Consider the following 15,454-nt stretch of genomic DNA (forward strand, 5'->3'; position numbering starts at 1 on the left):
GTGGAACAGGCACGGGCTGTGCCGGACTGACGACGCACACCACTGGCTTGGTGCGGGGAGCAGGAACAGGCCGGACCGGGCTGGCGACGCGTACCACTGGCTTGGTGCGGGGAGCAGGAACAGGCCGGACCGGGCTGGCAACGCGCACCACTGGCTTGGTGCGGGGAGCAGGAACAGGCCGGACCGGGCTGGCGACGCGCACCACAGGCTTGGTGCGGGGAGCAGGAACAGGCCGGGCCGGGCTGGCGACGCGCACCACAGGCTTGGTGCGAGGGGCAGGAACAGGCCGGGCCGGGCTGGCGACGCGCACCACAGGCTTGGTGCGAGGGGCAGGAACATGCCGGGCCGGGCTGGCGACGTGCACCACAGGCTTGGTGCGAGGGGCAGGAACAGGCCGGACCGGGCTGGCGACACGCACCACTGGCTTGGTGCGAGGGGCAGGAACAGGCCGGGCAGGGCTGGGAACACGCACCACTAACTTAGTGCGGGGAGCAGGAACGGGTTGGGCCGTACTGGGAACACGCACCACTAACTTAGTGCGGGGAGCAGGAACGGGTTGGGCCGTACTGGGAACACGCACCACTAACTTAGTGCGGGGAGCAGGAACGGGTTGGGCCGTACTGGGAACACGCTCCACTAACTTAGTGCGGGGAGCAGGAACGGGTTGGGCCGTACTGGGAACACGCACAACTAACTTAGTGCGGGGAGCGGGAACGGGTCGGGCCGGACTGGGAACACGCACCACTAATTTATTGCAGGGAGCAGGAACGGGTTGGGCCGTACTGGGAACACGCACCACTAACTTAGTGCGGGGAGCAGGAACGGGCCTGACCGTACTGGGAACACACACCACTGGCCTTGTGCGGGAATCAGGAACGGGCCGGACCAGACTGGTGACACACACCACTTGCTTGGTGCGAGGAGCGGGACTGGGTTTCCTCATAAACCTCCGCTCCCTCTGCTGCCTACTCAGTTCCTCTCACGTGCCTCCACACTCTCCTTCTCCCTCCTGACCAATGGCCCCCGTAAGCTGGTGGCCTCCTCTCCTAGTCCACAAACTCGCCCTGTAGATGCCTCCAGCAGCCCCGTCGTCCATGCCGTGTGCCCCCCCAAATTTTTTTATTGGGGTTGCCTCTCGCCTGTCCGACGACGGCCCGGTTGGCGCCGCTTCTCCTCTCCTGCCTGGACATCCTCCCTCATCGCCCTCCGGTAGCGGACGGCCTCCTCCTCGGTGATCTTCCCCCAACCGAGGAGGACATCCACTAGCGTTACCTCCAGCGTTTGCTCCTGGACACGCTGCTTGGTCCTTAATTGGTGGGATCTTCTGTCACGATCGTCGTAAGCAACGGACCAAGGCGCAGCGTGATATGCGTACATCTTTTAATGAGTACTTACATAATAACACAAAACAACAAAACAATACGTGAAGTCCTAAGGTTAACAAACACAAACCTCTCCGGAACAAGATCCCACAAATGACAAGTGCAAAACAGGCTGCCTAAGTATGGTTCCCAATCAGAGACAACAAGCCACAGCTGCCTCTGATTGGGAACCACCCTGGCCAACATAGAAATAAACGATCTAGAAAGAAACACATAGAAAACAAAACATAGACACTACACACCCTGGCTCAACATTTAAGAGTCCCCAGAGCCAGGGCGTGACATAGGGAAATAAGTATTTGACCCCTATGCAAAACATGACTTAGTACTTGGTGGCAAAACCCTTGTTGGCAATCACAGAGGTCAGACGTTTCTTGTAGTTGGCCACCAGGTTTGCACACATCTCAGGAGGGATTTTGTCCCACTCCTTTTTGCAGATCTTCTCCAAGGCATTAAGGTTTCGAGTCTGACGTTTGGCAACTCGAACCTTCCGCTCCCTCCACAGATTTTCTATGGGATTAAGGTCTGGAGACTGGCTAGGCCACTCCAGGACCTTAATGTGCTTCTTCTTGAGCCACTCCTTTGTTGCCTTGGCCGTGTGTTTTGGGTCATTGTCATGTTGGAATACCCATCTCACTCATTACCTGTATAAAAGACACCTGGGAGCCAGAAATATTTCTGATTGAGAGGGGGTCAAAATCGTATTTCCCTCATTAAAATGCAAATCAATTTATAACATAGAAAATCTGTGGAGGGAGCTGAAGGTTCGAGTTGCCAAACGTCAGGCTCGAAACCTTAATGCCTTGGAGAAGATCTGCAAAAAGGAGTGGGACAAAATCCCTCCTGAGATGTGTGCAAACCTGGTGGCCAACTACAAGAAACGTCTGACCTCTGTGATTGCCAACAAGGGTTTTGCCACCAAGTACTAAGTCATGTTTTGCAGAGGGGTCAAATACTTATTTCCCTCATTAAAATGCAAATCAATTTATAACATTTTTGACATTCGTTTTTCTGGATTTTATTGTTGTTATTCTGTCTCTCACTGTTCAAATAAGCCTACCATTAAAATTATAGACTGATCATGTCTTTGTCAGTGGGCAAACGTACAAAATCAGCAGGGGATCAAATACTTTTTTCCCTCACTGTATAAGCTGCAAAATGTCAATGTTATAAATATTTATCTTAGCAAACACATAAGGACTCTACCCCTTAAATGTTCCATCCGTGAGACAAACTCCACCAGGTAAGTGTTACCACAGTAAAAAGCCAGGTGCTCCATTTCTGTCTGTCTGACCACTGTCAGGGCCTGTGGGTTTTAAAGCGGCTTTGCCCTCCTAACTACCAACCACCTCCACTCCTCCACTTCTCTGGGACCACCAAGCCCCCCAGGCAGTAGCCGCTTTATGACTCCCACCTCTCTCCAGATGTCTGGATGGACACTGGGCAGACCCCAGCTTGTCCTCTATTTTTTCTGAGATTGAGCACCTACGCTGACTGGGGTAAGATGTGACTTTAAGCTAGATGTTTCCCCACTGTGTGCCTTTAATGTGAATGAATAAATAATGGAATAAGACAGAACACAGTGCTGTACGGAGGTCAGATCCATTTCAAACATACCTTAGTATCCACTGCTGTGTTGTGATAGGTCATTGTCATGGGATGGGCGGGGCCAGAGACGGCAATGGTCCCCATGGTAACATGATGGGGGACAATTGGTATGGTGACCACCTGGTTGGTGACAGCGAGGAAGGCAGGGCCTGGGGAAGCGATCTGGGGTCCAATCAACTGTCTCGGCTGGAGATGCATTGTGGGAACTGCTGCTGACAAAGACCAGATACAGAGTTAAGAAAGAGGTCAACCCTTCTGTCTGTTTTAGCCTTGTCCTAGACCTGGATGTTAGCCAACTCTGAATAACTTGTAAGGCATAACAGAGCCAGAAGAGTTAGCTAAAGCACATCCAGGTCTGAGATCATCCTATGTCCCTCTGGAGACTCCTCCACTCAGAGTACATCACTGTAACATAACTGATAGAATACAGTCAGAGTACATCACTGTAACATAACTGATAGAATACAGTCAGAGTACATCACTGTAACATAACTGATGGAATACAGTCAGAGTACATCACTGTAACATAACTGATGGAATACAGTCAGAGTACATCACTGTAACATAACTGATAGAATACAGTCAGAGTACATCACTGTAACATAACTGATGGAATACAGTCAGAGTACATCACTGTAACATAACTGATGGAATACAGTCAGAGTACATCACTGTAACATAACTGATGGAATACAGTCAGAGTACATCACTGTAACATAACTGATGGAATACAGTCAGAGTACATCACTGTAACATAACTGATAGAATACAGTCAGAGTAGCCAGCTTCAGCTGAGGAACAATAGCTCTTTACAATGTTCATCTCACTAATCAGTCCTGGGTTCAGATAGTATTTGTTTTCTTTCTAATCCAGACTGTAGTCTTTTTTTCTCATCCTCATCCACGATCACTAAGGATGTCAGGTCACCTGTATGGGATATTGACCCCCCATAAACTCATCAACACAACAGATCCATCCCACTCCCAGTCCAGAGTCAGACTCTCATCTAGTGCTGAGAGCCTGTCCCTCCCTCAGACCCCTTCAGCAGTCCTTCAAGGACCCATTATCAAACAATAAAGCCCTGCCACAGTCACCTTCAAAGCCCTGCCACAGTCACCTTCAAAGCCCTGCCACAGTCACCTTCAAAGCCCTGCCACAGTCACCTTCAAAGCCCTGCAACAGTCACCTTCAAAGCCCTGCCACAGTCACCTTCAAAGGCCTGGGCCTACTGGTCTAATGGAGTGTATTAGGGGCCTGCAGAGGAAAACCATGCTAATTACACTGTAATAATACAGCCCTAAGGTCCTTGTGAGGTTAAAGGCTTTTATTCTGGCTACTAATGGCTCAGAGAGAACATAAATACGGTGGCAGGTAGCCTAGCGGTTACAGCGTTAGGCCAGTAACCAAAAAGTCGCTAGTTCGAATCCCCGAGCTATCGATTTGCCCTTGAGCAAGACACTTAACCCTAATTGCTCTGGATACGAGTGTCTGCTAAATGACAAAAACTGTAAATGACTATTGTGAAATAGTGAGCATTGGAAGTGAGAAATTGTACTGATGACATCAAAGCATTTACGCAGGCAGCCCAATTCTGATATTTTTCCCAATTATCGACAAAAGAGCTGATCTGATTGGTCAAAAGACCAATTAGTGGAAAGAATTGGGCTGCCTGTGTAAACACAGCCTCAGATGGATGTACTGTATCTGTTTGATCATTGGTATTTAAATTAGAGGTTATGACAGGTGTAGTTGATATGAGTGTGCTCTGTGCTGACGTTCATGAAATATACGTTTTCAAACAACAATATTTCCAAGTCTGTCCTCGAGGATCCTGCATGGCATGCACTGGTCATACACTGGACATTGTGTTACATTTGAGGTAGCCTATGCTGAGTCCCCAACAACCGGATGTTCCGAATTCAGGAGAAATGGAAAGAGAGCCTGTGACGTAACTTCCCCTTTTGGACGTTAACAAGGCAAAACTCCATCTTAACTCCTCCTCCACATTTACTGGATTGGTTGAACAGTGCAGAAGATAACCTCCCCCCAACGGTTTTTTTTTTCTTATTGTTTGTAGGGGATCTAGTTTCAGGCGTTTTTTTTGCTGCTAAGTTAGGTTACATTTGAGGAGAAGGCAGTAGCCTTCTTTGCACAGCAGACAACGTTTTGAGGACACCTAGTGGTCAATAACAACAGGTGCAGTCTTAGGAGGTACAAATGCACATACAATTTTTCATTTTCTTCACAAAATGTTGTTTCAGCTTTTAATTAAATTACAAATACAATTATGTACTTTAACAAGGCAACAGTAAACATGTCGACCCCTATGAATTATGCAAAATCTAATTTGCGGAGAATCTAATGGGCAGAGCTTATAGGTCCTTATGGGGAACTTTTCTGTAATGCAGAAATGCATATGTGTGCAAAATTACATGACAGTAGCTCAAACGGGTAAGGAGATAAGCTTGTTCAAAGTTTGGAATTCCAGATGATTACTCTTTGGCAAGACGCATCATTAACCCAAGTTTCGTGGTGTCTGAGATATTGCATGTGACTAACATAGTAAGAACGAACGGAGACAGATCCATAGACAATATGAACTTATCCACTTCTGGTAGGGGAAATAACTCACTGGTTTAAATCTCAGGAGTACTATTGGACTTTGAGGAAGCCATATAACCTGAATTACTTCAGTGAATAAGACCCACCAATATAGAGGGATATTAGTCACAAAAAAACAGTGCAGCACACTATTCAAACCCCTCCAAATAATAGTACACATACTAAATACTATTTCATTGTAAGATAACACAAGAGTAAACAGTCACATGCGGTGGAGCCTTGACCACTGAGACCACAGTCTGCAGGCCAAAGGGCTGGATGACAATGGTCCTGGTTTTGAGAAGAGGGGCCAAGGGTTGGGTGAGGGGGACAGAGGGGGGAAGTTTGGGCTGGATGGACACCCTCTGGTTTGGGTGGGCGGGTCGCTTGGCTGGTGGGAAAAACGTAAGAGAATAAGTAAGAGTGTGGTTAATACAGGGGTGAACTATGATACATCTATTCTAAACAGACACTTTCAATACTTTTTTGAAGATATCCACCATATTGTGACATCAAAGAGACGTTTTACCTCTGGGAGATGGGCTCACTCGCTTGTGTATTTTCTTTTCAGGAGACACCATAGTCAGTAGAGGTTGCATAGACACAGCATATTCCTGCTGGTACGCATATGCATGCACAAGAGAGAAGTTTGTGAGAGTAGTCAGTACTTAGCCTACTATTTACACATAGGGGGAGAGTGTTGAGTGAATTGGAATCTTACTTTCAGGGATAGTGGTGACAGTGAGGAGGTATAACTAACTGCAGATCCTGGTGATAGGGAGGAACCAGGCATTCCTACATCTGCCAACGAAACAATTGGAACTCAATTCAATTGACAAGCAGGGGCATCACATTACCGATCCTCTTTCACTTCCTGTGTGATTGACCTTACACAACACAGTTTGGGGGCCTCACAGGTGCAGCCTTCCCACGCCCAAGACAGCCACCTAATGTCTCCTGACTAGGGCAGGGATGGGCCCTTTTGTAGGCCCGCGGATCAATTCCCCCAATTTGATAAATTATTTTCCTGTATATGATTTACTGTTAATATGAATTGATATGTAATAAACTTGATGGCACAGTATGTGCGGGTAGACGCAGACAGACGCATTCCCTTGGGGGAAGGGAAACAGTACATAACTGTTATGTCTCGTGGGTTTCATAACCACATCTTTATAACAATTCAATAATGATGAGACGGGAGACAGGAATCAGTTCAACCATTTATCTAGAACGTGCTGTTCTTAACACCCCCATGATGCTCTGCGCCACAACCCCAATACACCACATCTCCTCCCCCTACATAAATTGTCCCCATTATGAACAACAGTCCTGAGAAGATGACTGTGAGCCCCTAGGTGACGACTACTGGGTCAGGGTGTCACCCAGTCAGAGTTCTGGACCACTCACGACTGACTGGTGGTTCTGTCGGTGTTGCTTTACTCAACAGTAACTGATCTGTGTGCCTTTTACAGATGACGTCCTCTGCAGTCTGGACAGTGTAGGACACAGGACCAGTCTGAGCAATGACTGTAGCAATAACCCACTTTGGTCCGTTGAGGTAGTTCCTAGCTAAGACAGTTTCTCCAGGCTGAGGCTCTGTCATTTCCTCTCAGTTCACAACGTTTGACTGGACTCTCTTGTTTACGTCGTACTGTCTCCTTTGCGTTCTGAGGTTTGAGTAGGTTGAAGCTCATGAGTAGCAATGCAGGCAAAGACTTGCGTGCAGTGTGTTCCTGTAGGATAGCAGGAAGCTGTTCAAGCATTGGTGCAGTATCCCTTGACCTTGAGACGCTTTTAAGGCATGTTTCATGGTCTGTACGAACCTCTCTGTCAGCCCGTTGGTTGATGGATGATATGGTGCGGACCTGATGAGTTCGCCATTCACCTCTAGGAACGTGGCCATTTCTTGGGACAGTAGCTGCGGTCCGTTGTCGCTAACGAGTTGGAGTGGCGATCCGAACCGTCTAAACACTTCTCCAAGCTTCTCGATGGTCTTCTCTGCACTAGTAGATCTCATGATGGAAACCTCTGGCCACTTGCTCTGAGCATCCACGACCACGAAGAGGTGCAAGTTGAGGTAACTCGCAAACCTTCTGACATGAGGATCATGTTTTCGCAGATAACCAGACTGTACTGACAGCTCAGTTCTCCTGGAAAGGTAAGGTTTCAGTTCCGTAGCATCTCCTGCGACTTTACCTTTGATGATAATGTCCATCACTTCAGATAACACCGGATCGTTTCTGGTGTTTCTCCACACTTATGTTGAAGTGCGTTTTCCACTTGTCTGAAGTAGAAGATGTCCACTTGGCATGACTCTGGCTTGACCACAGGTAGTGGTAACCTGGAAAGTCAATTTGCGTTGTAGTGCAGTTCTGACTTGCGGTACTTGATGTCATAGGTGTGTGCTGACAACAACAAAGCCCACCGTTGCATTCTGCTTGCAGCAAGTGAGGGAATCCCAGTATGCGTTCCTGGCAATCCACTCAAGATCTGATCCATCGCCCTCTGGAACAGCGCTGGTGCACTTGTGATTCCAAACGGTAGACTACAGTACCTGGAGAGCCCATTGTGTGTCACGACGGTCAGCAGCTCCTTTGACATTTCATCAACGTGCATCTGCAAATAGGCTTGGCAGAGGTCAACTTTGCTGAACTTTTGACCCCAGCTAAACCCACAAAAAGGTTGCCGATGTGTGATACTGCTCAGTGAACAACACAGGGTTAACTGTTACTTTAAAATGTATGTCTAAGTATCATATTTATTTAAAGTAGTTTTCTATAATTATCTGTTGTAAGTACTGATGTTCTTACCTTTGACCTGTTTAACTGCCAGTATTAAATGTCTGCCAGTCTTGAATGTTATGGTTAAAGTTTGACGGCAGACTGGATTTGAGGACACACTCATAATGTACAGGTAACATAAAGGTGTCTTAATAGGGCGTTGGGTCACCACGAGCCACCAGAACAGCTTCAATGTGCCTTGGCATAGATTCTACAAGTGTCTGGAACTCTACTGGAGGGATGTGACGCCATTCTTTCACGAGAAATTCCATAATTTGGTGTTTTGTTGTTGGTGGTGGGAAATCCTGTCTCAGGCACCGCTCCAGAATCTCCCATAAGTGTTCAGTTGGGTTGAGCTCTGGTGACTGAGACAGACACACACACTTTAAAGACAAAATAATGGGCAACTGGGCATTTTTATGCATGATGGGATGTTAATTGCTTAATTAACTAAGGAACCACACCTGTGTGGAAGCACCTGCTTTCAATATACTTTGTATCCCTCATTTACTCAGGTGTTTCATTTATTTATGCAGTTACCTGCATCTGTGACACTGTGTGATTCTGTAGCAGCCTATGTTGTGGCTTCCTACAAGCCTCTCAGGCTGGTGTTTACAGAACATTTGGTGCTGTGTGATTAATATATAATGGCCTTCTCAGGGAAGGCCCGTTAGACATTTTCTTTGCTTCGGCTCTGGAGGTGTTCTCCCTGAATTCTTATTATAAACCGGATAGATTTTTTTTATATATTATCAACGATTATCCCCTTTACAGTGTGGGTGTTTCCTGTATGAGATTGTAATCTATTACCAGGAAGACGGTTTCTGATGGTTGGCTACACTTAGCCTACTTTGCCTTGGCATGGGGCCAACAACTCAATGTTGTGACATGGCTGTTATAGTTAAAGTGATGCAATCCTGGTGATCTTTACCTGTGCAGCAATAGTCAGTATCTCCACTGGCAAAGGATCTCCATTGTAACAGATTTATGTCATTCACCTGAGAAACATGCAGTCTGTTAGCTGTCACTTTCAGTCATTAAGACTGATTGTAGATTAGGCAGCGACTACTTCCAATAATTTTTGATCTAGGCTAGTAGGATAATAACACATAGCATTACATAGACGGGAAATAAGTTGTAATACCTCTTGTTGCAGTGTTGTTTCATCATGTGGTGTGAACTCAAATTCTTCAAGCAGTTCTTCTGCATCACTTAGGTTTTCAAGTTCTTTAAACAGGTTGATGTCTGTAACAATGTTGCAAGCAGGAAGAGATCAGTGAAATAATCCAAAGTATATATTCTAATACATTATGCATGTAAAATTGTTGCAAGAGATCAGTGAGTTTCCAAAGTAGCTTCAATTCATAAAAATATACAGTAAGGGGGAAAGTTGCTTAAACAAGTACTGCTGCGCTTGAGCATTAAAACTGTTGTTATATTCAATAATGTAGAGTATATTCACTGAGTGTCATTATTTCCTTACAGTCAATGAAGTTGCACGTTGTGTTTACAACACAGCTATTATTTTGTAATAAGAATCGCACTTACCCCATTCGCCATCATGATTAATGCAAATATCGGCAAAATCGGCCATATTGTAGATGACTGTCTAAATCCAACCGTAACTCTGCCATTTCTAATGTTAGAAATTGTCAAGAGTCAAAACAAAGAGTGTTCACATTTCCTTGTTTGTCGTCAACTCTCCACTATAAACACCATATGTAAATAAATACACGTCCTGCTATTAGTACAGAACCCGCGATGGGACAATTACAAAACATGACAGTTCCCAGTCGGTCTCGCCTGCTCGTCATAAAGGTTATTTGAACTAGTAGCCGCACATTGAGGAAAACATCTACATGTCTGGAGATTTGCTTCTTCAAAATGCCAATGCATTATGATATGTGGGTCAGAAAATGCTAATAATAATCATTCCATTGAATAATGTGAGTAGTAGAAATACTGGTAAGACCGAGAGAAATATAGAGACAGATATTCTGAAAGAGAGATATCTATTTCTCATCAAGTTTGTGCAATCTGCTTCAATTGCATGTAATATAGAAAAATAAAAATACCATCTTGTTAGGGGCAATTCCACAGTAACACTGAGACTCAGATTTGTCACTTTAAATGTATGTTGAACAAAAAACAATGATTGCATAGTTAAATAAACCATACAACTCCATGCGAAAGGACTACTTTCAACAATTTCCCCAGAAAATTTTACAAAAACACATTTACTTGAAGATGCAAAGTTTGGTAACAGAATGATGGCACAAACCGTCATTCTGTTACCAAACTTTGCATCTGAACTGTTCTTCAAGTAAATGTGTTTTTGTAAAATGTTCAGAGGAAATGAAAAGTAGTCCTCGTGCAAAGAGTTCTATGGTTTGTTTAACTTTGCAATCATTGGTTTTTGTTTGTCATACAAGTGACAAATCTGAGTCTCAGTGTCACCGTTAACGTGGAATTGCCCTCAGGCTACTCATTTAATTAATATGCGAGTAGTAGAAATAGTCTAGGTAACCTACATAATCTATGAACCATCAACAGCAGACAGGGAAAGATGGAGACAGCTATTCTGATACATTTATTACAGATATGAATCATTTTTACATTTTCATGATTTGAGTGTGGCTATACTGATGTGTTTGATTTCATCCACTCTGTTTTTATGCATCTGGAAGGCTGGAGTCACCCATCGACCACAGGAACACTGCTCCCCACACCAGCTGAACGAGCCCAGCTTGGAGCTACACTTTGGGCACAAGAGCTGGAAAAAACAAATTTTACACTGAACAATGACTAAAACTGACTTAAACTGAACAAAATGTCTGAATATTCCATGCCAGCATTAACAAAGTATGACTATTCCATCTAAAAGCGAATTGTCATTTTTACCTGTCCATCCATCACCCCTAACAAGGCCTGTTCCATCCACTGGACAGGCTCAGTGAAGTAGGAGGTACACTGGGTCTGGTCCCCACTCGGTAGGTTACTCATCTTCTTATAGGCAAACGCAGTCGGCCCATTGCCAATAGTGTGACTGAGGATACTGGAAGCGCGGAACAGCGTCCGTCTAGAGAGGAAGACAGAGGGGGTAACACCAAAGGGTGAACATGAAGAACATTTGTGTTGCTTGCTGACAGCCTTTATTTTTCACTCTCACTTCAGTCTCTGTTAAGCATCTGAAACAGTAGGGTGTGTGTATTCTTCATTCATTCATTCAGTTCCCTTACCGACACTTTTTACACCTGTATACCACTTCAGAACAGGTGCTTAGGGAAGGGTCCACTGCAAACAACTCCTTTGGGACATTCTGAAACTCTGCGTCAAGGATAAACAACAGTCTTAAGAGAGGATCTCTGCAAAACAGAGCTGGATTAACGTTTCAATTAGGTTAACAAGAGTAATGTCCCCTGGTACAGTCAAATAAACTACAGTAGTCATGGAACAGGAAGATGAAGAAAAATAAAGGTTAGCCTAGTGGTTAAGAGCGTTGGGCCAGTAACCGAAAGGTCGCTGGTTCGAATCCCTGAGCCGACTAGGTGAAAAATATGCTAAATGTAAATTACAGAAATGATGAAGAGGTGAGAAAAAAATCAGGACATACCTGGGTATTTCTCTGTGAGTTTCTGGAGTCTGTACTGCTTGTACTGGGGGCTGGTGACATCTACTTCACAACCCAATGACTCATATAGTGCTAACTGGTCCATAAACCCCTCATTCATCCTAAACATGAATTAAATATGTTTTACAGTTGACCAAGACAACAGTACTTCCTTTGAGTAACAAAGTGTCCATAATAAACTTGAACAAAGCAGACCCTGCTATTGAATGGTACAATAAAATCACAGCTTTTTTGCTTACTTTACATCAGGTTTAAGTTGCTGGAGTTTGGCGTATGCATCCATCAAGTTCATTTTATGACATTTCATCAAGTAAGCAGTGACCACCGCCGCACTCCGACTTTGCCCTACGTGGCTAAAACACAAACACAGCATTGCATGTCAAATGCATGTGAGGCTATCATCATGATATGCATTAAATTGCTCAGGATTAGATAGGCCTCACTCACCAATGCACAAGGACAGATTTTGACGCCTCGCATATGAAGCGTATGCAGTCGTCGAAGTGGCTGAGTAGGTCTGTGGAGGACTCGTCCAGAGAATAGACATACTTCATCCTAAATGACCCATCAGGTGAAGCTGGCTGCTCGGAGTCCACTGTGAGAATGTGGGTGATGCCAGCATTGGTCAGGTCTTGGGCATCTTTGAGGTCAGATGCTGCCCCGATGTAGACTCCTGCCTCTACCTGAATCATGGCTTGGCAATCAGGATTTCTCTTGGGTAGAAGACCTGTGAATAACACCTGTTAGCATGTGACACTGAAAAGACTGCATAGCAATACAATAATATGATATTGTGTATATTTTTACATTTTTAGTCATTTAGCAGACGCTCTTATCCAGAGCGACTTACAGGAGCAATTAGGGTTAAGTGCCTTGCTCAAGGGCACATCGACAGATTTTTCACCTAGTCGGCTCGGGGATTAGAACCAGCGACCTTTCGGTTACTGGCACAACGCTCTTAACCACTAAGCTACCTGCCGTCTATTAGCATATGTCAGTGCTATACAATAATATGATATTGTGTATGTGTAAGTCATTCACTACGTTAGCTAGCTAACTGGATTTTTTAAACTATATGCTGTACTAAATAGCTTTCTTCCTGCATATCAGAATATAACTTATATATGTATATTTTATCCACAAATTGATGAGGTATGATCTGTCCATTAATACTCTTCACTCAATGACCATTTTGACAGATACGTAGCTATAGCTAAACACAGCTTGATAGGCTAGCTAGCTAGATTAATTTACCCAACTCTGCTAAATCAGTCTCAAGTTTGTTGCCTAAATATATGTTATTCTTATCGTTAAAAATATCAATTGTGCCTCTTACCAACGAAGTGTGCTATTTCAGTGAGTTGTTAAGAACTAAACAACTAGCTAGCTAGCTACTAAATTAAACTAAAACAAAATAATGCTTGAAAAACGTCCTGTGGCTTCTAAACTGTTTGGTCCGGTTATGAACTGTAACCGATCTGCAAACAAAAACGGAATACTTTAGTTCCGGAGATAGTTCCACTTTAGTTCCTACACAGCGAACGAAGTTTGAAGTTGTGTTAGCTGAGGAACGCTCAACTCCGTATATTGAAGCGGAGTAGAGTATTGAGAACCTGTCGCGCGAGAACGGAGTTTTGGCGTTCCTCAGCTAAACTGTGAACAAACGGTTTGCTGACCTCCGTCGGTTATGCAGGGAACGGGGGCTGCAGCAGGTTACTTTTTACTTTGTGTAATGTGATTTATGTACTGCTTTGGTGGCATGACAATATAATACATTTTTGTCTTGGGAGATGGTGCACATCAGCCTGGACAGCCGCTAGTGGTCGTTATTTACCTGTCTTTTGACGGATCCACCATGTCAAAGCAAAGGTACATAGCGACCTAACGCGGTTCTCAAGGCAGGCTGCACCTGATACTCGATTTATGTGAACTTGCCTCAGAAATATGTTTTATTCAAAATTCAACACAACTGTATTGCACATAGTCTTAAAATATGTTTCAAAAATATATAGCATTGTTTCAAAATATATTTCATTCTAATTACAGGTGCATCAGAGCTAAGACCTGCGATAAAAAAAAAAAAAACTTATATTACCAGGCCATCAGACTGTTGAACAGCCATCGCTAGCCGTCTGCTTTTGTGTGAGTGTGCATCACCTGGTAATCACACACACCCCTCATACACACAGCCAACGCTGTCCCATGTTAGAGACATTGAACCACTGCTCACGTCCCGTTTCAAACTAAATACTGTATCCCCGATGTAGGTCATATTTCTACTACTGTACGTTCTATTTTAGTTACGGTTTATACAAACCTCATTTACTGGTTTCTTAACATAGTATACTGTAATATATCTACAGCTGTACATAATTCTTATTTGATCTTGTAAATTCTCACGGTGTTCATACTTACAGTGCATTTGATTACTGCAACAGTGCTATTTGGTTTTGTTCTTTGGTACCATTTTCAGAAGTTTGTGGTACACTTTCACAACTCTTAGTACAAAACTCGAAACTGGTCACACTTGTAACAGAGCCTGTCTTTCATTCAAAACATGTCATTGTGCATTCATTTGGATTGTAAACATCTCACCACAACCATTGATTCAAAATATAAGTTTGTGAAATGTAATGAGAACATTGGTTTAATCACCAAAACACAACATGATATCTTTTCAATTGAGTCATTTTAACTACCAGTTAATCCAAATAGCAAACAATGCAAGATATGCATTTCAAATCACCCTTAGAAGTGCTGAAAGTAATATGCTGCAAGTTACAGTTCTCATACACTTACATTACCCAACAATTTACCGAAAATCTATCATTTCCATATCTATCCAATGTGTAATCAAAAGGTGTGAACAAAGACATCCTCTACAATCATTCATGCCAAAAAAAAAATTCTTTTTCAGATATAATTGCAGTGTCTAATCAAATGTAAGAAATTAAATGAAACTAATTAAATTACCCTTTTCACCTTGACAGGCCTGTTCAATTTCATTGAGAAACAATGAGGTGTGCAGCTTTGTAGGATCCAAGTAATGGCCTCCTGCGGGGATGGGGGCTGGGATTAAAAATATAGGACAAAACACACAGCATGACAAGAGACACCACAACACTACATAAAGAGAGACCTAAGACAACATAGCATGGCAGCAACACATAACACAGCATGGTAGCAGCACAAAACATGGTACAAACATTGTTGGGCACAGACAACATCACAAAGGGCAAGAAGGTAGAGACACCAAACAAAACATCACGTGAAGCAACCACAACTGTCAGTAAGAGTGTCCATGATTGAGTCTTTGAATGAAGTGATGAAGATAAAACTGTTTGAGTGTTTTTTGCAGCTCGTTCTAGTCACACCATCTTCAGAGAGCTGCACGCATGGAGATGTTTCCCCCACGTTCACTGACTGGCCTGCTTCATCAGATATGCTTG

The 15,454-nt window shown here is 44.0% G+C and overlaps 1 protein-coding gene and 1 pseudogene across 3 annotated transcripts in view; both read right to left on the reverse strand.

Moving 5' to 3' along the window:
• LOC311147033 (cyclic AMP-dependent transcription factor ATF-6 alpha-like) overlaps positions 1 to 10,011 on the reverse strand; it is an 82,604-nt pseudogene extending 72,593 nt beyond the window's left edge. Inside the window, exons 1-7 of the transcript in view lie at positions 9,923 to 10,011; positions 9,519 to 9,619; positions 9,306 to 9,372; positions 6,313 to 6,392; positions 6,121 to 6,208; positions 5,803 to 5,982; positions 3,000 to 3,202 (exon numbers count right to left, since the gene is read on the reverse strand). The product of the transcript in view is annotated as a cyclic AMP-dependent transcription factor ATF-6 alpha-like (transcript). The remainder of the gene's footprint in view (positions 1 to 2,999; positions 3,203 to 5,802; positions 5,983 to 6,120; positions 6,209 to 6,312; positions 6,393 to 9,305; positions 9,373 to 9,518; positions 9,620 to 9,922) is intronic.
• Positions 10,012 to 10,945: 934 nt separating this feature from the next.
• Positions 10,946 to 13,469, reverse strand: dusp12 (dual specificity phosphatase 12). Of its 2 annotated transcripts, none has more exons than XM_084183838.1 (7): positions 13,342 to 13,469; positions 12,453 to 12,732; positions 12,245 to 12,358; positions 11,988 to 12,106; positions 11,614 to 11,701; positions 11,276 to 11,453; positions 10,946 to 11,147 (listed from the first exon to the last, which is right to left on the reverse strand). In XM_084183838.1, exons 2-7 carry the CDS (start codon positions 12,695 to 12,697, stop codon positions 10,995 to 10,997), a joined length of 897 nt encoding a protein of 298 aa, XP_084039964.1. In that variant the 5' UTR covers positions 12,698 to 12,732; positions 13,342 to 13,469; the 3' UTR covers positions 10,946 to 10,994. The 2 variants fall into 2 exon arrangements, with proteins under 2 accessions (XP_084039964.1, XP_084039963.1); XM_084183837.1 differs by having other exon boundaries at positions 11,614 to 11,752.
• Positions 13,470 to 15,454: the final 1,985 nt, after the last annotated feature.

The sequence above is a fragment of the Coregonus lavaretus genome (genome assembly GCF_964263955.1).
Source record: "Coregonus lavaretus genome assembly, chromosome: 19".
Lineage (NCBI taxonomy): Eukaryota > Metazoa > Chordata > Actinopteri > Salmoniformes > Salmonidae > Coregonus > Coregonus lavaretus.